Below are 26,097 nucleotides of genomic sequence, written 5' to 3'. Positions count from 1 at the left end.
AAAATCTGTTTAAAATTTACAAATTTAAAATTACATGTTTAAAATTTTTAATGAAATATAATTTTATTATTTTTCAAGTACACAAAGTAACTCAAACTAGGCTAACAAAAATATTGCCTAGCAGAGCTCCTAATGGACCCACTTTTATATAATAAGAATGATCAGTTCTTAGCACATCAAGGACCATACAAATGATATGGCTCCTTTCAAAGGACTTGAGAGTGCTTGAAAATAGATTGTCTTCTTAAATAGTTCAAATATGCTTCCTTCCATCTGATGTACACAGGTAATTTGTTTTAGCAAACCCTTCTATGAAATCCATCTTCACAAATTCCAAGAGGAATTAATGAGGTTTTACTGTTGATGCAGAAAAACAAATTTTAAGCTATAAAAAGACAAGACATCACCATTTCAAAAAGAGAGCAATGAAACTTCAGTTTGAAAAGTTACTGTACAGTATCAATGACTGGATCTTAACATTATTGGAAGCAGAACCAGTTTATATAGGTAATCCACACAGTATTAAACCCGTGTTCCTTTACTCTTGGGAAACACAAAAGTGGAATCTCACAGTGAAACAGGGGAAAAACTACTGCTTACTAGTAGTACTAAATTTAAGGCTTCTCAGACAAGAAAATTATTTTTCGATGTACTCACACCAATGAGCTTCAATACAGTTAGGTTTCAACATCACAACGATAAGCAGCAATATTATGCTTCTGTATTGGATTTCTGAATGACATGATTACAGTCAAAATCAAGCAAATAAAAACCAAAGCAACCAATACATTAAACTTGTGTTTCCACACACCCCTTTCAGGAGACACTGACGAGTCACCATCATCCAATAAAAGGAGACTTCCATTACAGCCAAATCTCAATCATCCATACAAATGGAGAAATGAGGTATAAAATAACAAGTCGTATTAAATCACATGGACAGAGCTTTGGAATGCAGTCAGAAATACTCAGACAATACATAAACACACAGACACTGACTCAACTCCATGTCCCATGTTCAATTAAAAACCCTAACACCCAATCCTGCCCCCAATTTGGTCCTGACAAGAAAGTCCCCAAGAACTGGCTAGACAGAAATTGCCATGAATAACCCATTAGTGGATAATTGAGAGTTGACTGTACTAAATGCTGAGAATTAGTCAGAAACCATAAGAATGGCTTAAATAATTATCTTAGCAAAGAAAACAAATTAAAAAAAACCCCATTTTATCTTGAGAAAGTCAAGTCACTGAAATCTGATTTCTTGTTAACAGTTGCTGCCATTTGCTTGGATGAGATCTTGAAGGTTTTCCTTTTTTTTTCTGCATCCCATTTAAGAACACATTGACCAGAAATCTGTGATAAGAATTTAGTAAAATCTCTTCCCTCCTGTTCCTCATTATGCCAAGGAAAGAACTGGAAAATTCCAAATAAAATAAAGTTAGCGATACAGACATTACATGATACAGGTTTATATCAGACTCTCACCCTACCATAAAGCATAAAGTTCTCAAGCTGGCCAGGTCCCTCATTTCTACTAGGCTACACAAGTAGTTAACTTGTCTATAACTTAAGATTAAAATGAAATTATCTTTTCCTACTTTTCTTAATAGTAATAATCCTTTTCTTCCCATCTCCTAGTCAAAGATATAATGAGCAAGTTCATTATGGGAGGGCAAAGCAGAACATGAAGGGTCTGTCCACCAATATTTATCTTAAAACAGACTTTGGAGGGACATCTCCCCAAATATAGTATCTTATAAAATCTGATGTACTTTTTGCCAAAGAGTTATGCCCTGTTAGCAGTATAAAATATTACGAAGCACAAAAAAGAATACCTACCATTTATGGCTTCCTGAGCAAAATACTTGACATCCATGTCCTCATCCTGCCCTAATTTCTGGAGCACTGGCTTGACTTCAACATGCAATGCACTAAAACAAAATATTATTGCTAAAGTAAGTAGCCTATCATAAAAATTACTACCTAATAATGGTGTAAACTCTATGGCTTCTTTAAAAATCAGAGAGATCTTTAAAAATTATAATAAAAATGTGACATGAACTAATGGAAACTTAATATGAACATCTTCAGAATCAAGTAATTTTCTGTTCCTTTATATGAGGTCTTGTTACAGAAAATTAGAATGGGTATCCTTAATAGTGGCTGCAAAATGTTTAACCAAAAAAACCTCCTTATGAGCAAAGATTTGTGGCTAGAAGGGATCATAGAAATCACCCTGTACAGGTGGCCTTGAGGCCATGTGTGGCCTTCTAGGTCCTTGGGTGCAGCCTTCTGAGTCCAAGTGTTACAGAACAAATCCTTTTAATAAAGGGGATTTTTACCTGTGAAGTTTGGATTCAGCCAAAGGACTGCACTTAAGGACCTAGAGGGCCACATGTGGCCTCAAGGCCACAGGTTCCCCACCCCTGACCTAGTACAAATCTCTTCATTTTACATATAAGTAAACTAAGCTGAGAAGGAAAAAGTTTGGCCAAAGGTCACAAAGAACCTAAGGAGCAGAGCTGGGATTTCAACCCAGAAGCTCTGGCGCCAAATCAGTGTTTTTTCCAAAATGCACTTTCTCTTTGGTAAACATTTTAACCTCAGTGATATTTCACACTGAATTAAAATTTAAAATTACTTTATATACAAGAAGGGAAACACTAAAATCATACCTGCTATCTAAAATTGGACCAATTTTTTGTAGAGATTTAGCCACATTAAAGCGAACATTTGCTACTTGGTCTCCTGCCATTTTTAATACGATGGGTAGCATTTGTTTAGTTGTGATTTCCTGGCCACAGGCTTCAGACAGTGCCTAGAAAAAGGAAAAACATCAAGTCAAAGAACACCCTTCCAGGTGACAGTTGTTCTAGAATTTAATGAAACTTTTAATTACCAAGATAAGAAAATAAGTAGCTAAGTTTCTGGCAAAAAATCAACATTTAAGTTTCTGTACTATGAGCCATCAATGCACATGAGTCAGCAGGTGGCATTCCAAGAATCAAAGAGTTTTCAGATCTGGAGAAGGCTTTCAAAATCATTTAGTACATGACTACCTTCTACTAACAGAGAGGGTTCACGGAGGCATTATGACAACAAATGTGTCCAGTTGGAAAAAAAGCTTTTGAACAGCTGGTTTAATGTCATGCTTCAACAATAACATACATTCCATACTTACATTAATACAGAATAAAGTGGTCATCCTATGTAAGTAGTTAGGATCATTTGCCATTACTAGTACTTTGGGAACAATGGTATTTTGGGCCCACTCAGCACCAAATTTCTCTACCAGTTTCATTAGGTTGTTTGTGGCAGCTTCTCGAATTGCATACACTAAAAGAAATGTAAACAAATTCTGAATAAGTCCATATCACAGACAATCTATTTTATTAATAATCAACCACATTTTTTTGCAAACACAAAATTTACTGTTACATTATAATGACATATTTTCAATAAGTTCCTCTAGTCTTATAGTTAATACCCTTTCAAAAGAACCACATTAAACCCAAGCAAAACTGTGAGTAATGAACATGACACTCATGAATCAAAAACTATTTACTGAGTGGCTACCAACTGTTCAGCATTGTGAAAGATGCATATCTTTCACATATATATATGACATATGATATATGATTATGATATATGACATATCATAAAGCCCCTGTTCCTCAAGGAACTTACTTTATCTAATTGAGCGTTACAAGACTAACAACATAAAATCACACAATACAAAACCCTATGTAAGTAAATGCTAAGTTGCATGCTAGTGTTATAAAATGTTTGACCCAACAATATCACCACTAAGCCTATACTCCACTGATAGCCGAAAAAGAAAAGGAGCTACATGAACAAAAAAATGTACAGCACCATTGGTTTTTCTGTTGTAACAAAGTACTGGAAACTAAGGGGGAATCCATCAATTGAGAAATGGCTAAACAAATTGTGGTAGATCAATATGATCAAATGTTAGTACACTGTGAGAAATAACAAAAGGGACAGATACAGAGGAATCTAAGACTTGAACTATTGAAGAGTAAAGTGAGTTAGAAACAAAAGAATAATCCAAACAGTAACTATGACAGTATAAAAAAAAATAATTCTGAAAATGTTAGAGGTCTGGTCAATGCAATGATCAGCTATAATTCTAGAGGATCAAGGATGAAGCACACTACCCCAGTGGCTGAAGAGACATCTGGGACGCAGGTTGAGCTATACATTTCCACACATCATGGTCAATTTGTGGATTTGGTTTTTTTTTGAGAATGACTGTTAACAAAAACTTTGTGGTTTTTTTTTAGTTGGAGATGAAGGAAGATATAGGAGAGATATAAGGACTAGCAATAGTGATACCAAAAAGAAAAGAGTGTCATTGTAGCATTTTTGACATACAGAAGAGAACAGGAGGAGGTTCCAAAGGAGTCAACAAGTCAAAGAGCTTTGAAATAAGCCATGTTGAATTTTACATATATATATGTGTATATATATATATATATATATATATATATATATACACATATATATATATATTTTAATGCAAGCTATAAATAGACACATGGTTTCATGCTTAAGTCTCTTTTTTGTTCTGTGTATATGGAAATATTTGTTTTTGTTTAAGTTTGTCAAAATCAGAAGAAAACTTTTTTTTAAGTTGAAGAAAAAAGAATAAGAAGTAAAAAAGTCAGAGGTTTCACAGCAGAGATGAATGAAACCTTAAAGGATGAGTGCAATTTGGATAAAAGGAGAGAATTCCCAAAACAGAAGAATATAATAAATAAAGGCGTGCAGGTGGAAATGATTATAATTTCTGATAGAATGAGCAAGTTTGCTTACAGTTGAGGTATTATTTGTACATTCATTTAGCAACCATTTTTTTAAGAGCCTACAATGTGAAAAACATTACATTAGGCCTTGGGAGAGATAAAATAATTAAGACAGGGCACCTTTCCTCATGAAGCTTATAATCTATATACTATGACAGTAAGAAACGAGGTTTGCTAGGTAGGAGCAGATTGTGGAAGATTTTAAAAGTCAGTGATATGAAAATAGGGAATCATCAAAGGCTTTTTTAAAGCAGAGGACATGATGATAGTGGTTTTCAAAAGAAGCTTTAGTAAAAACATGACTGCCCAGATATCTAGCTCAAATTGGAGCAGGAAGAGACTGGAAGTCAGGAAAGCCAACAAGAGCTGTTAAGAATAACCTCATCATCATCACCATTAACATCTGACATCACCATTAACAACTGATATTCACATAGCACTTTAACATCTGCAAAGTATTTTATATACATTGTCTCATGTCATCTTTACAAAATCCATGTGAAACATCTGTTGTTTTCCAAATAAAGAAACTGGAGGCTCAGAGAAATCAAGTGATTTGCTCAAGGTCATGATTCTCTAGTCAAAGAAGAGAATGAGAGCCAAGACTCTTTGGGCTGAGTCCAGTGTTCTTTCCATGAAAGATGCTACCTTTCAGGGATCCAGTTAGGGAGGATCTGGACAGGCAGTGACAGTGGAAATGTAAAGGGACAGGCACAAAAGACACTGGAACTAGAGAGTGGCCAGGTGTCCATTCACTTTCTGCAGAGGAGAAGCAAGAAGGGGTCTCACATTCAGAACATGCAGCACTGTCTGCCTTGGGGACAAGAGCGACTAATACTGCACAACTCACAAGGGTTTTTATGTACATTAAATCATCAAGCCTTGCAGATAAATCCTGGTGTCCTTCCTGAAACCTCTGATATAAGGAGGGAAGAGTGAGTCAGTGACTTCCAAACCTGCTGTCACGTAGCCAGGGTCAGCAGACGGAGTGCTAGATTCTAGGCCAGGGGACCTTGGCTTGAAACCTCAAGCACTTAGTACCTGGTGACCTAGAGCAAGTGACTTAAATTCTCTGGGTCTTAGTTCTCTGCCCTCTTTGTGCTATGACAAGGTTGAACTAAGTTGAACTAATTCTTCCAGCTCAAGATCTCTTAAAATGAAGCAGTTAGAAATAAAATGTAGACTGTTGCTTGCTGCACATCCTATCTCCAACACTCTTTTGCTATTTTGTGTCACATTATTAATCTTTAATGTTTTTAACAAAGGTACGAACTAAGTGAAAACAAGGGTGGACTTTAAGAAGATTTCAAGTTTTATAAAGTTCTGAAGAGAGTGAAAATCATAATATGTCTTATATTTTCTGGTATTCCCAGTAGATACACAGTGCTTCATACATGGGAGGCCCTCCAACATACAAATGAGACCATACATAATATTCAAGACTTTAGGAAATTCTAAAGACATCAAGCAAAATCAACTCTGGTAGTAAAGGAGACCTTTCTTTTTAGAGATGAAGGTGAATGCACTGGGGAAAAAAACGCCAAACTCAGATTATAAAGACAAGGACAGAAAATGGAAGAAAGGGCTAAGTAACAAAGGATGAGTAACAAAAGCATAAAATGGTACAAAATGGTACCTTACAAACACTATTCAGGAATGTTTAAGCTCATAATGAGTTGAGGCTGATCAGGAAAGTTAAAAATCAACAAAATTGTTGTTTAGCAAAAGAAATAGATCAAAAAAGTAGTAGGGTCTTCACTCAGGATGAATGGTGCAATGTTAAGCGAGGAGAAAGACAAGGCAGAGATGCTTAATTCTTAATGTGTTTCTTTCAACTTTTTCTGCCAAAGAAAATTACCTCTGGTCTGAAAAAAGGAACAAAAGTGGCTAAGAGAGAGCTGATATGTAAAGAGATAGTAAAGAATAACCAGCTGCCCTTGGTGAGTTCACTACATCCTAAGGTGCTGAAAGAACTGGCAGGTGTTACTGCTAAGCCCTTGTCAGTGACATCTGAGAGAACAAATGTCCTGATTTCCAAAAAATGGAAGAGAATGAAATCTACAGATTATAGACATGTAAATAAAGCTGGGCATTAAATACTGACAAAATTCTAGAACATTACTGAAGGGCTAGCGAACACAACGAAAAGGTCCCTGATAACAAAGCACATGGCTTCATCAAGGACAGGGAATGCCAGACTTTTTTTTTTTACCACTGTTACCAAATTGATAGAAAGGAATGCTACAAAAACAGTTTATTGTTGATTTTAGAAAGATATTTACATTGGTAACAAATGACCCATATCTTGATTATTTAGGACTCATGGATTTTGGTAATTTAGATCTTAACAACTATCTTCCTCTCTAGCAAGGTCACGTAGACCAAAGTCATAACAAAGTAACAGTAAATACACTTAAACAATCTAAGATGTTAACTCCAAACAGATATTTTGCCAATGGTAACTGCAGTACTTCTGAGATACACCATCTTTGTAAGTAAGTGAGTCCTCTAGGACAGAAATAATCTCAGACATTTCACTGACTCAGGAGCTACTTTCCAAACCAACGATTGTTATCTCTACTTATGCATGTTACAAAGGGAAAGGACAAAAAGGGCCCATATTAGTTGCAGACTAGTCAGTCAATACCACCAAATCAAGAGTGGAGGAAAATAATCAAGAGATTTTGGTTGGAGAGGAGACCATTTCTATGAAAACAGGGAAGTTAAAAGTTACTCTAGGACAAAGTTTTTTCAATAAGTAAATTACCCACACACATACATACATACACATGCATATATATGCACATTTAAATATAAATATATATACATTTATATGTATACAGTTACACAGATATTCACCTTACCTTCTTCTTACTCTTCTCTCTCATTCTTTTTAACTATATACTCTTCCAATACTGCAATATATCTGCTATCTTACTGATATGGATATCTCCTTCAGCCATGCACACTGCAACCTATCCACAGCTGCTCCTCCTATGCAAGTCTCTATGTCCTCTCATAAATTCAGCGCACGGGTTCACCTAGCAATCTGGGAGTTCTCCTCACACTGTTCTTCTAATAGAAGAACAGATATTAACCTTCCCCCACTCTTGCTATCTGACCAACCCATGGTTTTTCTGGTCATCAGTTCCCTTATGATTAGCTTCACACTACTTCTCCTACATGATTCATCATCTATGTGTGGCAGCCTACTCATGCCCATCATGTACTTCTTCACTCTCTTTCTGGAAAGCCTCACTATCAATTCTTAGGAGGCTACAGTATTCCACAATTCAAAGTAACATCACCTCATCAAAGACTATTGGTATTAAAAGATGGGCCTTTGTTTCAGGGAAAGACATGGTGTCATAGAAGAACTTTGTAATTACCCAAATCTCTTCTCTTCAATTCTAGAACTACCTCACTATCCATTTGTAGTCTGTCCCAGATACTGATGGACAAGTATTAATTGCTCAACTACATATGAACTCTAATAAACACAAATATGCCTGCACATAAATACCTAACAGCCATACAAGTGCAAAATTTCTCCACTTCATACATATAAATATAAAATCCATACATAGCTACAAAAATATACCATTGTTTGACCATGGGTACTTTAAGAGTACAACAACGCATTGCATCTTTCATTGGGTGATATGAAAACTGATGTCACTAACATACTAGCGAGTCATCTTTTGCTCAATAAGCTCCAGCATATTCAGCAGAGGGTCCCAAAGTTAACACAGTACTTTCACTTTCTGCTTGAGCCTATCCATTCCCACCACCACAGGCAAAGAGTACTCCTTTCTGCCAGAGGATGCCACCAGGATCCAAACTACTGCTACTTGCCAACTAGTCCCACCTCAGGATCATTGTCTTAGGTCTAACAGCAGTAGTGGTACCACTACTTTCTTCTTCTAAATCAAGAAATTCATCCCCCCTCTTTCTCTGAGACTCAGCCCCAAACCACCCCCCAACCACTCAGATTCACAAAGTGAGAATGTTCCATTTCTTTAAACACTCTGACTTAAAAAGGTCCAAGTAATTTACTTTCCTGGGTTTTTTTTTTTTGCCTGTCCTCAAACCCTATACAACTTAATATTATAATTACTAGTGATATGATCAAAATAAGTTGAGGTAGGGAGAAAAATGGGTCAGTATGTACATATATGTACACACATCTGTACGTTACAAGGAAAATGTTAGAGAGGTATGATATAGGTATTAAATAAGAGAAAAGGGACAGAATATGGGTTCATTTAACTCAAAGAAAAAAAGGGAAAAATAAGAACAGAAAAAATGAAAAAGGTGGAAATATATCCATAGCCAAAGGAAAATTTCTTGAAACCAAGCCATTCATCATAACTCACTGGTGTTTCTTTCTAAAAAGAAAGTATGAATGCCTTAAAATTTTTCAGAAAAAGCAAAGAAAATCTGCTTTTCATAATCTGATTATTCTCAACTTCTACTTACCATGATCCACAAGCCAGGCCATACACAAAGAATTCAGTTTCTCATCAAAGAATTCCACACCCTATACACAGAGAGGTCAGTTAATATGCAACCATCCCAAGCCAAGAAATAAGATAATCTATTTACATTACACAAAGTTGTGATTTGGGAAATTTAAAGCACAAAGGGTTTGGGTTTTAGGCAGCACAGGAAATTCAAGGTATGGGAACTCTCATTCCTCCAACACAGCTCACAACCCACATGAGTCAGTCCTAGGAAGCTGCCTGAGATACAGAGAAGTTAGCTGACCTATTATCTAGGGACACATAGCTAGTAAATGTCAGATAGAAAATTAGAATTCAAGTCTTCCTGATTCTAAGCCCAGCACTCTACCCACTATGCCTTGCTGCACATATCTTTCTTAAAGAAAGGAGAGGAAAGAAGAGAGGGAAGGAAAGAGTGAGGGAAAGGAAAAAAGAGAAAGTAGACACAGCTATATAATGAAAATGAGATTAAGGAAAAATGACATTCCCAAAGAAAAAGGATGAAAAATAGTGATAGGAGAAAAGGAAAAAGAAAACAGGCTAAAGAACTCAGGTAAACTTCTGAACCATCTTCTCTCAGTTTCAGTTTGAACTATTAATGAGAAAACTATTAAGAGTATAGATCAGAAATAGTTGGCTGCCTTTTAGTCCCTATACAATATTTTGTGTGCTCTTTTATAAAGTATTTCTCACCTGTCCCTTTGATATCTAAACCCTTGTGATCAAATTATATTTTTCATCTTTGATAAGCACTTGTGAATTTCCTCATATCTACATGCATATATCTTGCATGCTGTCTCCTCCATTAAAATGTGAGGGCAGGGACCACATTTTTTGCCTTTTTTTTTTTTTTTTTGCATTGCACACTAAGCACTTAATAACACTTGTTGAAGATACTGATGAAATCCAAGGAATTTCCTGGTCAGTTATTAAAAATTTTAATTCAATGCAAAAACTGGGGTTTTGGTCCCTTCCAACCAGGAAAAAAACAATTTTTAAAAAATAGCATAATACTATAGAGTTACTGGGTTTTAATTCCTCTATATTATCACACTGTCAAATTACAGTGTCAGCTCTGAAAGTAGCCCTTTTTATACCATGCTACTTAATATCTTACAGTATTTTCCTCAAGTCTTATTTGAATTTCACTTTTTTGTATCTATGGATTAAATTATTCTTGGCAAATGAGAATTAATGGGTTGAAGTTTAATGTTTGTTTTTTGGTCAGACCTGTGATTTCACGGGTGAAGGGAATTCCCAGTGAGAAAATTTTCTTTACAAGTACAGATCAGAGTCTGTTCTACAACTTAAGCCTATCTTGAGTTGCCTGGTACACTGACAAGGGTAAGTGACTTTCCCAGTAACAGGAGAAGTATGGATGAAAGATAGGACTTGAAATCAGTCAAGTCTTTCTGACTTCAAAGTTGGCTATCTATTCACTATGGCTTGCTGCTTCTCTCTCTTGGTTACCTTATTTTTTAAAAAAAAGTTTTACAAATTTTAGGAAGAAAAATGCACTTAATACATAAGAAATTGTGAAAAATGTTCATAACACAGGATTAAGCCAGAGACTATGACTGTCAAGAATCACCCCTGGCTTTGGTTCCATAATATTCTATGCTCTAATTATATTCTATTCTATAATATCCAATTCCTGGATTCTAAGTAAGCAAAAATAAAAGCTAGTTCAGTCTCAAATCTACAAAGAGATTCTACAAATTGAAAAGTAAAGGCTCTGCAGTTTTTAACTTCCTCTTCCCATCACTGCATGGCTGGGACTAGGTCTCCTTGCTACAAGTCCACTGAAAGGAAGCAGGAATTAGGAAGACTGCCTTGCTATGTGAACAGACACTGAAAGGAAATATCATCAAATTTTTCCTTTAGTCTTCTGGATAATAGCTTCAAACCTACCCTAACTTAATCCTAAACAGTTGGCTCCTGTTCTGTGAGGCTTGAGGAACTGCAATGGACTGAAGCTGGATTCCCAGGCAGAAAGGGGAAAAGGTGTCACACTGGGTCCCAAAGGATAGACAGCCCTGAAAAGTAGTACTTTAAAGTTCAATAAGATAGATAATCTATCACTAACAGTCACATTTCAGGGCTAAATACACCAAAATGAAGCCATGACTCTGGGAAAGAAAAAAAATAAATCCTATATCTTTAGATTTGAAAGGAAGAGAAAAACAGATCATTGTTAGCACTAAACTAAGATCTATCTCAGGCTTTTCACAGAGTAAAACCTTTATAGTATACTATAAAACTCAGGGAGTTATTCTCTTTCGATACCTTGGATTTGTATGTATGTATGTATGTGTCTACTTCATAAACACATAAACACATACTCAAGACAATCAAAATTGAAGACAACTATAAAGGAAAAAGCTAAGAATTTCCAGTGTTTAAAAAACCAGTAGAACCTACAAAAACCATAACCACCAAGTTTTAATGTGGTCCCTAGCAGAGACAACAGAATATGGTATTGATACTTCCATAACATATGATCATTTCTCAATTTTTTCTTAAACAGAAGGTAATCTCAGTCAAGACCTAGGAACAGTATGACAAAAAAGCTTCTACTCTAAACAAAGGTCAAAGGATCTTAAAAAATAAACCCAAGTTTCCTTATTTTGAATTTCCACCCTACTATAAGAACTATGCAGTTTCCAGATTTGGAACAGAATTCAGAGATCACCTAGTTCTAGTACAATCCTTCACCTGAAGCATGAATCCCCTTTAACAAGATTCCCCCAATGGTGATTATCTACCTTCCAATAGAACAGCTCCTCATTTCAGAGAACCTACTATCTTCCAAGACAATCCTTTTTTTGGATAGCTCTGTTAGGAAGTACTTCATTTATACTAAGCTAAAATGTGCTTCCCCATCTTTCATCAGTCCTAGCTCTGAATTTGGGGAATAAACAAATCAAGTCTTAATTTTATTTTTCACAAAAATCATGCAAATATTAGAATACCAGGACTGCGTTTTCTTCAGGCAAAATACCCAGCTCTTTCCATCTTGCCCTCAAACCAACCCAAATGAGCTACAACTTTTTCATATCCTTTCTAGAATGCACAGAATTAGACATGATATTCAAGATGAAGTCACAGGTAGAAGGAAGGGACAGGGAAGGGTACAACAATTCTATCACCTTTATCATTCAAAAAATTATATTCTTCTATTAAAGTATCCTTAAAATTACATTATCTTTTTTTTTTTTTTTTTTTTTACTGCTATGCCACATTCATATTGAGCTCTAAGTACCAAAAAAAAGTTAGGTCTCTTTCACATGAACTGCTATTTAGCAATATCTCACTCCACAAACTGGGACTACCAATTGTTTTAATCAAAGTAGAAGAAATTTAATATCAATAAATAAAATATCAGACTATTTCCAATCTGAGGTATTTTTGAATCCCATTTATATCATTCAACATCCTAGCCACCCCTCTTGGCTGATTAAAAAAAATCCTTAAGTGGGAAAAACAACAAAATATATCAAAAGCCTTTAATATAATCTGGTACCATAAATTTGCTACTTTTCAAATAAAAATATTTAAACACATAGAATTTCTACTGAAGAACTCAAAAACAAATTCAATAAGGCAAAAAACATATTCCATTTTTTCATATAATTATTTGTACCTATTAGAGATGGGCCCTATAATTCCACTGGCAAAGAGAACAGTTGATGAGGAAATTCTTCCTACTAATAAAGATAAGCAACTTATTTGCAAATTATAGTCTTAGAGAGTTAAGTGACTGACCCAAGGTCATGCAACCAGTGTGGTGTCAGAAGTAGGGCTTGAACATAATTCTACCTAGCTCTCTATCTACTACATATGTGCCAATTATCTAAAATGATACATTGTCTTTGCTATCTTTCAATTTATTACCAAAAAAATAGAGCAATGTAAAACACTCACCAGCTGACCTGCCAACAATGGCATGTACTCAATGATAGCCAATCGTACTCTCCACTTGGCATCTTCAGCCAACTCAACAATGGCAGGAAGAAGAGACTGAGAAAGCTGCCGGATTCCAATCACTTCATTTACACAATCCAAATTGGAGATGATATTCAAACGAACTTCAGGACACTAAAAGTACCAAACCAAAAAGAATGAAAGTAATTGTTGATCTTATACAAAAGATGCCTAATGCTCAAATCACCAATACAGGATAATTTTGTTAAAATAAATATAAAATACAGACATTAAAGATAAAAATAGTCAAAGTAAAATTTGGGGAATTATAGCTTAAAGGACATACAGCACCAAATAATTAATTCCACATACCACAATCACATAAATTCTTAAAAGAAAAAAAGTATGTTATAAAAAATAAAATGACTGGTCATCCAAAATTATTTACAGCCAAAAATACCATTAAAGAATTTAAAATCAGTAAATTACTAAACTAAAATTGATAAATTAAGGGAAAAGAAGCATATTATCCCCTTTTTGTCCACACCACTGGTGAGGAATCACTTATCTAAATTCAGCATAATTCACAGAGGGATATCCCAGTGGTCATTTTCAAAGTTTTCCATATACCTATCCTATGTTCCATTACTGAGTTTTGAAATTCACTGTTTGAGGTTCTATGCAGTGATACCCACACTGAAAAATAGGATCCTATCAAACAGACAGGTTAATAAATTTCTAGACTCACCTCATCCTTTAACTGAGCTAAGAAAAGAGGCAGAAGGTGTTCAATGGTATTCTCTTTGCCCAAAATGGTAGATAATCCCATAATTACAGAAGCTAAGGCAGACTTGACGTGCTGATTGGAGTCAGACACCAATTCCTAAATTTAAAAAATATTTTTAAAAATATATATTAAAATCCTTTCATTTCATTTTACCAGATAGTAGGTCTTTATCAATCCCAAGAAACTTGAAGTCTGCACTGTTTTAATATTCCCTTTAGTTCAGCGTTTCCTCTTTCTATTAAGTAACACAAACAATAAGATGGTAAAGCATTTTGTATTTATAAAACATGAGAACTAAGGTATGCCATACATTGAAATATCTCACAAAATACTTGATTCCCATACCTACAATGGAGCTGAAAGAGCTTTGAGAAAACAAAGTAAGCCAACATTAGTCTTACCTTAACAAAGGGGAGAATGTGATTCATAATTATAGTTTCTCTACCATCAACCGGCAAGTTCTCACAAAGTTCTAAAGGGCATAATGAGAAAATGTCTGCTTGGTATCAATTACACAAAAGTGAAGAAATTTATTCAAGTTTATCAAAAGTTCAAAGTCAAACAACTTTATTTATCTAAGCAAACAAGACTTGGGGGTCAAAAACTACCCAATCTAAATATATTTTTTTATTTGATCTGTCAATCAGCATACTCTGAAACTTAAAAAGGCAATGACATTTTTAATACCTTGCCTGTGATATTTTTGCATATTATATACAGTGGTCTCTATTTTGGATATATTTTCTGGAAGTAAAAACAAACATAAAGGTCATGAACACTAAGTGCCCCAATGGTGCAAACACTACTGAGCTTACTCTTTACCTTTCACTTTGTGGGCGGCTGCAGCTCGGACCTCAGCTTCACAGTCTTTAAGAAGGTTCTGAAAGGCTGGAACCAAGTCATTTTGGGTGATTTCTGGTCCCACTGCTTTTTGAAGCTACCAAAGAATATGTGCAATTTATTAGTGAATGCCATCAGCAAGACTGCATAAAAGCACTGTAACCTTTCCATCTAGGACCCATGCCTCTACCTCCACATCAACCTACTCTCTCCTCAACCCTAGGTAGTTTGTCATAAAGCCTGAGTTAGCTTCTTCAGGTGTCACCTAAGAGGTCATTAAGGACAATAACAATTGCCTTTTCTTGCCCACATCCTCCTGTCTCTCACAAAACCAAAACGGACATTGATTGGATACCATAAAATGCAACCTCCTCATTTTATAGGTAAGGAAATTAAGTGCTCAAGTCACCCAACTAGTAAATGGCAGAGCCAGGATTCAAATGCAGGTCTTCAGACTTTAAATGAAAAGTTATTTCTACCATTACCCAGAACTTTCAATGGCTCCCTGTCCTCATCCTAATAGCGAATATCTGCTCCTGCCCCTCTTTTCTCTGTTTCTTTCCCTGTAAATCTCTTTCACTCCCCTAGTTTTAACTACATACTCTCTATAAATTCGTATCCCTACACTGGCTTCTATTCTAAGCTCCAGATTTGAATCTCTGACTGGTTACAGAATATCTCTACCTACAGTAGCTCAAATCCATCTTGTCCAAAGCCAAGCTTATCCTTCCTCAAAAAACGCAATCTTCTGACTTAATAATTTTTCCTAAGTGGTGCCAACGTTCACCTAGTCTCCCATATCCAAAACCCTGCCACTCCATTATTCCTTATCCCTCATATCCCATTACAGCACTAAGTCTTGTTGATTGTGCTTCCACAAAAACCCTAATACTTTTTCATTTGTCTCTTCAGCACCCTACTCCAAATTCTAATTTTTATCCACCTGACAGTTAGATTGGCTTTCTAACCAATTTTCCAGCCCCTACATACCACCAGTCTACCCTAATAGATCCTTCAAATCAATGCCAAAAAAATTCTCCTTGGCAAAGATCTCATTGTATTAGGCCTGTGTTACAAATATTTCAACAACTCTATACTAACTAAAACTCAAACCCCTTAACCTGGTGTTCAGTTTGGCACCACCTTACAGCTCTTCCTCAACATCATCTTACTTCCCAAGCTTTAATACACTCTGCTTTTGAAATCCTACCGATAGTCCAACTCAATGCCACTTAAATGTGTAAAAAAGCCTTTTCTGATTATTTTTCCTCTCAGATCCCAGTAATCACCTTTCCCATCTCAGACCTAAGCTAGCACTTTGTTTACACTTCTATGCATTTACGTATCATGTTATAGTTATGTTATATCCTTTTACTAATTATGTATGTTCCACAAGGGCAAGGCTGCATCTTGCTTAATCTTCATATTTTCCCTCACGCCTATGTGTTTTGCACATAAAAGACCATAAATGTCTACTGACTTTATCTGAACAAATACGTTCAGGTCAGTTAGAGCACCATGTTTTAGGAAGGCCACTAACTAAAAAGTATCCGGAAAAAGGCAACTAAAAGGATAAAAGATATTAATGACATGAGTTATCATTTGAAGGAACTAGAGATGTTCAAATAAAAATAAAGACTTAAAGAAGACATAACTGTCTGCAAAGCAAAAAAGGGATTAGTCTTATTCTATCTGGTCTTTGGGAACAGAACTAGGAATCTGCAAAAAGATAAAAATTAAAGCTTGATGTAAGGAAAAACCTCTTAACCATTAAAAGTATTCAAAAAGAGAACAGGCTGCTTTAAGAGATAGTGGATTTCCCTTCACTGAAAGTTTTTAAATGAAGGCTAGATGACCATTTGGCAGGTTATGATAGATGAGATTCTTGTCCAAATACTGATAGGACTAGATGGCCTCTGAGGTTTTTTCCACCTGAGAAACTGTAAATTTGGAGTCTTTAGTAAAAGCAGTTCAAACTGAAATATCATCAAAATACTAAAGACTTCACCAAATTATTCCTTCCTATTTAATTTTTAAAGTTGCATGTGTTTTTACCTCTGAAAATTTGTCAGCCACCATATATCGAACTCGCCAAGATTTATCTTCTGCTGCCTGGCGGAGCGTAGGCATCACCAAAGTTTCAAGATCATCTTGGGATAGTAACTGGGCAATGCTGACACATGCTTCTACAGCTAAAAGACGCACAGAATCCTGAAAGAAAAATACTTCATACTGTCAGTCAGTAATATTTAATGCATACCAACTGTCTGTATGCTACATTTTAACATATATTGGGAGAAATAAACTATAATTTCCCTGACCTAAGGAGGTTTCTTCTAATCTAGTTAGGGAGGCAGAACATATATACATGCATAAGAACAAACAGTATGCTAGAAATTGAGTACATATATATATATTCTCTATACATGCAAGAGAATAAAGGCACTATAAAAGTCACATAAATGAAGCTATTTAGTAAAGCCTCTCTGAGGTGACTTTTTAAATACATTTCTGATAAAAAGATGCAGAATGGCAGAGTAAGTTTACTCAAATGAGAATAGTATGTCAAACATATGGAAGCAGAAACATACAAACTACACACTAGATAGTAAATTCTGTGAGAGCACAGACTTTAAAGCACAGTAAGATGGGGGGAAAAAGAAAAAGCTGGGGAAGAGCTTTTACGGCTAAATAGTTCTGATACAAATAAATAAATACACAAATAAATTTTTAAAAAATAGTTCTGATACAGTAAGAAGATGAACATGAAAAAAAGGCATTTGAGGAAAGTGTATCCAATACAGGAGTACTAGTTTAGCCATAAGGTGATAAAGACCTGAACTAAGATGATGGTGGTGGAATTAAAAGTAGTCATTGACAATAAAAAAATAAGATCAAAACTTCAATTTGTGTCAGGGGGAGGCAGAAGAGTATAAGGAAGAAAAAAGTTTGAAAAATACTCTTGAGATTAGAATTTGGGAAGAACCATAATACTGGGGGGCATGGAGGGCAGTTAAGAGAAATCTTGTCAATATAATTACCTCAGCTTTAAAAATATATTATTATGTTGTATTACATATTATATAATTATACATAATAGTATACGTAACATATATAATATATATAAAAACATCAGCTTTAAAAATGAAGACACAGACCAAAACAATGGTGAAAAAAGAGCTAAAAAAAAAAAAAGCCTATCTGTGAGTTTTCCCACACAAAAGTACCACTATTCCTTCCACATTGTAGGGGTTAGGAGTATGGTGCCCCTCACTGCCTTCTCGCCCCCTGCGATCTAGACAATCCAAGTGCAAAATTTTGGGTCTCCCTTCGTACCAGAGAAGAAGTCTGAATTATTATGGTATTAGAAGATAAAGCATGTTGATACTATGCAATACTATACATTATATTTTATGCATTTCTGAGTTTCTAAACTTTTTTTGTTATCTGCTGGCTTTCATGTGTCATGTAAGGCTTCCACAAAACTCCCCAAAAATTCTCATTTAATTTCTTATGCTTCAATATGGTGAAACCATGATGGGGAAAGTCACAACGTGGAAGGGATAACTGTAGTAACTAATGATGGGCACTGAGCAAAATATAACAAATTATAGGACTAATACTTAGCAGATGGCAAGAACTAAGGAGGAGGAAAAAAAGAGAAATCAACAAAGAATACTAATACAGAACAGTTCTACAGAATTGGTTATTGAATCCAAAAGTATTTTAAAAATAAGGCAATGAACTGCATATAGTGTAAAAGAAATGGCAAAAAGAATGACTATCAGGAAAGCAATGGAACTCATTATGATCCACAGGACCACTGGTGGTCATAATGCTTACACAAGAATACAAAACTAAGAAATGGGAAAATCAGTAGAGTAGCAGAATTGATTCCTAACCCACTATCTTTCCACTATATCATGCTGCCATCCCTGTTTGTCCTGTTGTTTTGGAAAGTAATTCTCTGGGCATAAATGAGAGTGGACTTGAGTGAACCAGTATCATATGAAGAGAGTTGAAGGTGCCAGACTAAGTCCTAAAGTTTGGTGAATGAATAATTGGTTTTCAATAGCTATATTTATTTAGGCATTAAACTGTACTGTCAAATATCATTATCTTCCCAAAACCAAGATAAATACTTGAGTAATGTGGTTTTTCATGTTAAATCTGGAAGAAAAAAATCCCACTTTTTGCAATCAAAAACATAAAAATTTTGAATAAAATAACAAATCCAGAGTAAGTATAATGAAAAGATTTATCAGCATATATGTATTACATAGCAGGCTTTTCTGTCACTTAGGCAAGTAGTAAATCTGAAGTGAAGCAAATTTCTTGTTTTAACAGATTTTTGGTATCATCAGTATAGCACAGTCCCCCCTCATCTAATTCATGAATTTTCATCCACATTTCTCTGTAAATTTGACAATGGATCTACTCAATGTACTAGGTAGGGGGTCTTCCTCAGGTACTTACATTCCTATCTGCATGTTGTGGATTAGTGCTAGAGAAAGTCACATAACTGCGCTGAGTGGGTATGTATGGATAGTTAGGCCAATCGCTTTCAAATAAGTATGGATATCATTAGAGTTACACAGTACTCCTGTGCATATTTAATGCTATATGTAAGCATTTGAAAAATCTTCCTATCGATGCAAAATCCTATCTAGACTCTACGTGGAAAAACCTCCATGCCACTGGCATACACCTTTGAGGAACAATGAACATATACCTCCTTGCTTCATGTTCTGTTCTATTGGAAAATCATTAAATATCTTTGTTAGCACAGAATATTTTTTATCATTTAACATACCAATGGGAGACAACACCCTGTCTGAAGGGCACTTTTAGGCACTTTCTATTTCATTAAGTCAAATGCTTTCTTGAAATCAACAAATAAGTTAGCATCAACATCTTATACACTCTATTATCTTTCAGCCATTTGTGTGATTACAAAAGTGGCCTGCAGTTAAAAAAAAAAAAAAGTGCAAGTCTATCTATTCCCTTTTCATACTTTCATTGATGACATCCTTAATGTGTATACAGACCATTCTCAGAAGAGAGAAGAGAGGGGTCACTAGTTTCTCACTTGAAAAAACAAAACCACTATAATTATTTCCCTTTTGTTAGTCTTCTTCAGTTGGAGAACTTTAAAGTGTTCCCTCGGTTGCCTCAGTGTAACAGCAGATGTTTCTTCTGATTTCCCCACCTCAGCTTAAGTATCCTGATCACTTCTTCACCTGATACCTCACTTACCTAGGTAGCAAAGTTTGGATGAAAGAGGCATACTACTCTCCCTAAAGTACCACAGAAACACTGTTCCATTTCATGACCTTTCAACTTCATTTACAAATATTCTCAGGATGATTGGACTTAGTTGGGTCTCATCCTAAAATGTCTATAAGCTTTTTTCCTCAACTGTTTGGAGACAGTAATCTGTGTAATCTTGAGTTAACCTCTCCTATATTTTATAAATGAGCTTATACTCTAAGCGCTGCTGTTGCCTATTTTCTCTTATCTGTTCCTTGACAAGGTGATCAAATGTTTCTTGACTCAGGCAATGTATAAGCTAGCCTGACCTCCTTAACATAGTGACTGTTTTAGAGTTAAAATATGAACAGCAACCAAATTCAAAAATTATCAGGACCCTCTTTGCTAATGCCAGAATTCTGAGGACTAGTCCAACAGTTATTTACATGTTATAATAATTCTCTAGGGAACCAAAACCTAACCATATTAAAGGAAAAAGGCTATATTCTTGATTTGGAGTTCCTTATACTCATACCAAATGTCTCTAAACACTAATGTTAAAGAATCTGATACATGTCACACATTAGAATCTGAAGGATTATGTGCCTCTTGTTAAGATGCAAGCCCAAAATGACAGGAAATTTCACTGCCCCACATTATAAAGCTATATTACTATGTATTACAGTTTTGGTCCACCCTCCTAATTATAGTTCCCATTTCCTCTTTGATTACTCCTTTCTTTTACTCTATGGAGGGGGAAGAGGACAGAGGCAACAGGAATTGCTAAAAAACAAACAAACCCATAAAGGCACTAAGATAGACTGGACTAACCCATATCATATAGAAATCTTAATTTTTCTAAGGAAGGAACAAGGTCACTATCAAATATCCAGAGTTGTTGGCAACAAGCAAGTCACTTCTCCTCTCTGGGCCAAGAGACTCTTGAAACATGAAAGGGGTAGGGGGAAGTGAGAGATTTATCCATCCAAGTACATATGTTGACAATAACTTATATTTACCTGTTCATCTGAAGCTAGGTTAGTGAATAATGGAACAATTTCATTTTTAACACTTTCCAGTTCCAAGACTTTTGCAAATTCACCCAGTTTGGAAGCAGCAGCACGTCGGACCATTGGGGTGTCATCAGAACACAGGGAACGAAAGTGCCTGCAGCAAATGAAATACTAAATGCATTTCACCTCCAACAATATTACTACAATAATCAGAAAACACATTTTATAATCTTTCTGTTGGGCAGCAAAAATACCAATGCTTAGATTTCTGAGTATTACATATAAAAAGATTCACCATCATTCCCACTATCCCTTTAGGGTGCCCATAGATGAAATTGCAGATTTTAATTACTTGTTCCCAACAACCCAAAATAAGTGAAAAGATACCACATCTTACTGTCTAATTTCTGCCTTGACAGAACTTGAAGCCCTGGGATAGCAAACACTGAACAACCCACATGCAGAGGTGCGAGAAGTGAACCAATCCCCACTGGCCAGGCGTTTCACAAGAGGTACAAAATGGGCTTCTAGAGCAACAGGAGTGTGCTCCTGGGAGATCTGCCTCAGTGACTCCACTGCCTTGTCTCGAACTACAGTCTCCTCCACGGTTGCCAAACTTTCCAAAGGAGGCTGAGAGAGAACCAAAAAGGAAAATCAAAGAAAACTTACTGGATCAAGTTGGAAGCAGCAGAGTATCACCTTTTGTAGTGACTGAAGGGAGGTGGTACATGTAACCAGAACTTTAACTACATAACATCAAATGGTAGCTTTCAGTTCACAGTGGCAACATAAGGTATGTCCAACCTGAAGACACGACTTCTGAAGGATAGCCAAGATCTCATGTCCCAGATGGCAATTCACAGATGGTGTCTACAAATGACACAGTGAAAGAGACTTGCCACAATATTAACAGTACTGAGCTGAATGGTAGTTTAAAAGACATGTAGTCAAATATGGGTTAAAAGTATAATACACAGTTCAACAAGGATATATTAAAAAAGGCAAAGTACACAAAAGAGGAACATTTTTCTTTAGGAATTTCTTTAGGCATTATAGTTACTTTCATTTTCCATCAAGCCACTAAGCCCATAGACCACCATTACTGGAAGTGCAGGTGATACTAACATTGACCTCAACGTTAGTTCCATACCCTCCATTTCTCCATTCCACTAAATATCCTACTATAACACAGATGCCTCTCAACATTATATTCCAAATCCTTATCTAAGCCAGTCACCCATAACAAGGACACTTTGTCATGACAACTGAATGAAAGACATAAGGCCAATGTCAGAGACTGAAAGAAAATAAGCAGAAAAGACCCTAAGGGATATCTCAAAAGGTCTCAATAACTGACTATGACATGGCCACATGAAAAGTAAACAATGTTTATAGGATGGTTCTAAAAGCCCAGGGCTCTGGAAACACCAGGCTAACCTACAAATCTTTGTGCTTCTGGAAAGGTTAAAGTGCATGCTCTCAGTTCCACAAAATCTCCATGTGAGAACCAAGGTATACCTGTAATGTTTGTGGAAGGATAAAATGAAGCTAAGGAGTATGTATATCTGTTAAGTAAAGTTTGTCCCAAACTCTGACACTCAGTCAAATATATAAAGCACAGTATCCAGAGGAAGAGCTAGGTTCAAATCCCACTTCAGACACTTATTAGCTATGAAACCCTGGAAAAATTACTTAACTCTTGCACCTCAGTTTCTTGATGTATAAAATGAAGAGGTTGGACTCAATAGTCTCTAATATCCCTTTCAACTCTAAATCTATGATCCTGTGATTTGTTGGTATTCAGTTGGGTCCTACTGTCTGTAACCCTATTTGGGGTTTTCTTGGCAAAGATACTGGAATGGTTTGCCATTTCCTTCTCCAACTCAGAGTTAAGTGAACTGCTCAGTCACACAGTTAGTAAGTATCTGAAGACAGATTTGAACTCAGGAAAATAAATCTTTCTGACTCCAGGCCCAGCATTCTATCCACTGTACCACCTAGATGCCCTTAAAAATACAACTAAGAGTTTGTTGTTCAATCATTTTCAGTCACTTCCAACTCTTCGTAATGCTGTAATTGGGAGTTTTCTTAGCAAAGATATTGGAGTGCCATTTTCTTCTCCAGCTCATTTTAAAGAAGAGAAAACCAAGGCCAACAGGATTAAATAATTTGTCCAGAGTCACACAACTAGTAAAGTGACTAAGGCTGGATTTAAACTCAGGTCCTCCTAACTCTGCTAGACCAGGCACTCTATCCACTGTGCCACCTAGCTGATCCTATGATAGTTTGCTAAACCCACTCCCTCTCCATATGGCATTTAAGAAGCAATTTGGAAAAGAATACTGTTGATATGTATATATGGAGAAACCTACACCACAATGAAAGCTCACTCATAGGCCATTGTATTCATTAGAATAAGAAAAGCATACATATTTATTAATCTTTACAACAGAGGTGTTAAAAACAAAAAATAATGAAGTTTCCCAGGGTAAATGACACACCTAGGAGAGAACTTGAAATCCCTATTTTTCAGAAACAATTAAATTCAGGTTCCCCATCTTGTGGATTTACAAATAAGTCCATAAGGACTGGTCAAAGAACAGAGAAGAGATTGGCCATGAAGGTCAATTTGCTAAGTCTATAGAACACATACTGTTTATGCTCTCAATGACTGAAATTGTGATCATCTTTGCACAACATGATAATGAATAAACTTTCACTAAAAGTACGTACAACTTTGCAGGTAGGGGGTTGGGGGAGTGGCAGCAATACATCTCCAAATAATACAGCATTTAAACCACAGAGAAGAAAGTGCATGGCATACAAAAGAAAGAGCAGGCCTTGGAACCAGAAAAGCCTGGGTACAAGGCCTGCCTCTAACACATTATGGCTATGTTCCTTAAGCAAATTATTTACCCTCTCAATGCTTTAGGCAAGTCTCTAAGACAAGAAGTTAGGATAAAACATGCTAACCCACATTGATAGAGGGGTTTTCCCTTATCTAGAAGTTCCTTTTACCAAAGAAATCAAAAGTCCAGTCCCTATCCTTATCTCTTAAAATTCAGAAAATATAGAGAGAATAGGTCACACATCACCACTCACCAGGAGACAGTGGGCAAAATCTGGACCTCCTACCAGGACAGTGAAATTTCCCAGCTGTTCAGCAAGAGCCAATAATACCTCATCTTCATCATAAATTGTATCTAAAATAGCAACAATGGGGAATTCATAAACAGAGTTAGGGGACCAACAGCTGAACACTCAAGATGAAACACAAGGGGAAACAAATTAGACATATAAATGGCAACATAGTCAAATTATAATAGTAAGAAAGCCTACTCTTCCTTCTTTCAACAGATACTACCTAGAATCTCTCCTACAGAACTGAGTTAGGAAACTGCTCAACCTCCTTTCCTGTGTCATGTAAATATTTTTTCTACTTGCTTAATATGTCCGTAATATTTCTGTCCATATTATTATATTCTGATTTGGACCAAGGCAGATGGTGTTGTCTTTCTATACCACTTTACTCACACGACTATTCAGTAATGCTGTTAGTAACGTAGCCTATGAAATGGCTAAATCAATAAACAAATGCTACAAAAACTAAAAATCCCACACTTTCTAAGAAAACAGAATTAACATACCAGTAAGAAATGGCAGCAGTTCAGTTCTTGTTCTCTCTACTCCAAGAGCTAAAGCAATTGTTGATAACTTCTTAATACTGTTGAGTCTTAGCTATCAAAAAAAAAAAAATCATATGGAGATGCAAGGGGCAAATCAGTACAAAGCAGACAAAGTGCAAATCTAAAAGAAAAGTGCTAAATGGACAAGTGATGGCAAGGAAGACAAATAAAATTTAAATTTCTAATTTAGATTTCTCAGAGAAGATGATGTAGCATGGAAGGCTTCCAGAAGTCAGGTTAACCTAACCATATAAACAAGAGAAGATTCCTCAAGTTGAGCAGTCATACTTTTTTGGGAAAATACAATAAAAATGAAAGAAAGCCTGACAAGTGAAAGAATTTTTAACAGGAAAGAGAATGCTGACAGGAGTGTGGTGGGCAAGAATAAACTGGAGGATAATTGTTGTCATTTTCCTTTTTAACCTGAAAATACACATTTCATTTCGCTTAATCATGCATCCCTCCTTCCACCCAACCGGCTTTTCCATGTGCAAACCTTGGACATATTTCAACTCTACAACTCCAAGGACCCCTGGGCATCCTGTTAATTAAACCTCGGCCCAGCATTTACTTAGCGTAGGGGGAAGAGGAGAAATTAGGGGCGCGGTGGAACTGGGACAAGACCTGAAGGGAAACCCCTGGGGGGCGGGGAGGGGGGAAGGAAGCACCCCGATCAGAAATCCCGACCCCCCCCCCCCCACTGATACTAAAGGGTTTTTTTCTTCTTAAGCTAGGGCTAACGCGGCCCAGTTTCTCCCGGGGCTGACGGGGTTTGTTTCCACAGACCAGCCCCCACGAGGCGTCAAAGAAATTGGGAAGCGTCTTCCTCGGAAGCCGCGGGCCCAGCCCGGGCTGGGCCCCGAGACTCGGAAGAACCTCTGCGGGGTCAGGGCTGAGCCCCAGCGTGTGTAGGGGTAACTCTGGGGCAGGTTCTGGTCTCCCCCGGGTTCCTGGCCGACCTGGCCCGGCCTCAGGCCGGCTGCTACCCCCCCACCCCAGTCACTGGGCCTTCCTGCCTCAGTCCTACCTCCCCCCGTCTCCCCATCGCCGGCCCGGACTCAGGTGCCCGCTTCGGCCCCACTACCTGCACATCCTCATTCCGGAGCTCGTCGATCAAAACCGCGATGGGGTACAGCGAGTCGTCTCCGTCTCCGCCCGCGGCGCCAGGACCGCTCCCGGGCCCCGCGGCACCCGCCATGTTCTTCCCCCGGCTGCTACCGCCACCGCCGCGGCCGCCTCCTGCTCAGAGCGTCGCCCCGCCCCACG

General features: G+C 36.7%; 1 protein-coding gene across 3 annotated transcripts; it reads right to left on the bottom strand.

The window, feature by feature from the left end:
* Nucleotides 1-37: 37 nt before the first annotated feature.
* PPP2R1B (protein phosphatase 2 scaffold subunit Abeta) lies at nucleotides 38-26,097 on the bottom strand. 3 transcript variants are annotated; one of them, XM_072611136.1, is made up of 16 exons: nucleotides 25,916-26,077; nucleotides 24,793-24,883; nucleotides 24,248-24,348; nucleotides 21,950-22,015; nucleotides 21,543-21,775; nucleotides 21,152-21,299; nucleotides 16,938-17,093; nucleotides 14,865-14,979; nucleotides 14,444-14,514; nucleotides 14,004-14,138; nucleotides 13,256-13,429; nucleotides 9,309-9,369; nucleotides 3,185-3,339; nucleotides 2,679-2,821; nucleotides 1,843-1,934; nucleotides 38-1,416 (listed from the first exon to the last, which is right to left on the bottom strand). In XM_072611136.1, the coding sequence occupies exons 1-16, from the start codon at nucleotides 26,027-26,029 to the stop codon at nucleotides 1,400-1,402; spliced, it is 1,872 nt and encodes a 623-aa protein (XP_072467237.1). In that variant the 5' UTR covers nucleotides 26,030-26,077; the 3' UTR covers nucleotides 38-1,399. The 3 variants fall into 3 exon arrangements, with proteins under 3 accessions (XP_072467237.1, XP_072467238.1, XP_072467239.1); XM_072611137.1 differs by lacking the exon at nucleotides 21,950-22,015 and having other exon boundaries at nucleotides 25,916-26,097; XM_072611138.1 differs by lacking the exon at nucleotides 21,543-21,775 and having other exon boundaries at nucleotides 21,815-22,015; nucleotides 25,916-26,040.

Source organism: Notamacropus eugenii, chromosome 5 (assembly GCF_028372415.1).
Source record: "Notamacropus eugenii isolate mMacEug1 chromosome 5, mMacEug1.pri_v2, whole genome shotgun sequence".
In the NCBI taxonomy this organism is placed as follows: Eukaryota; Metazoa; Chordata; class Mammalia; order Diprotodontia; family Macropodidae; genus Notamacropus; species Notamacropus eugenii.
This window is presented reverse-complemented; position numbering and strand designations above follow the sequence as displayed.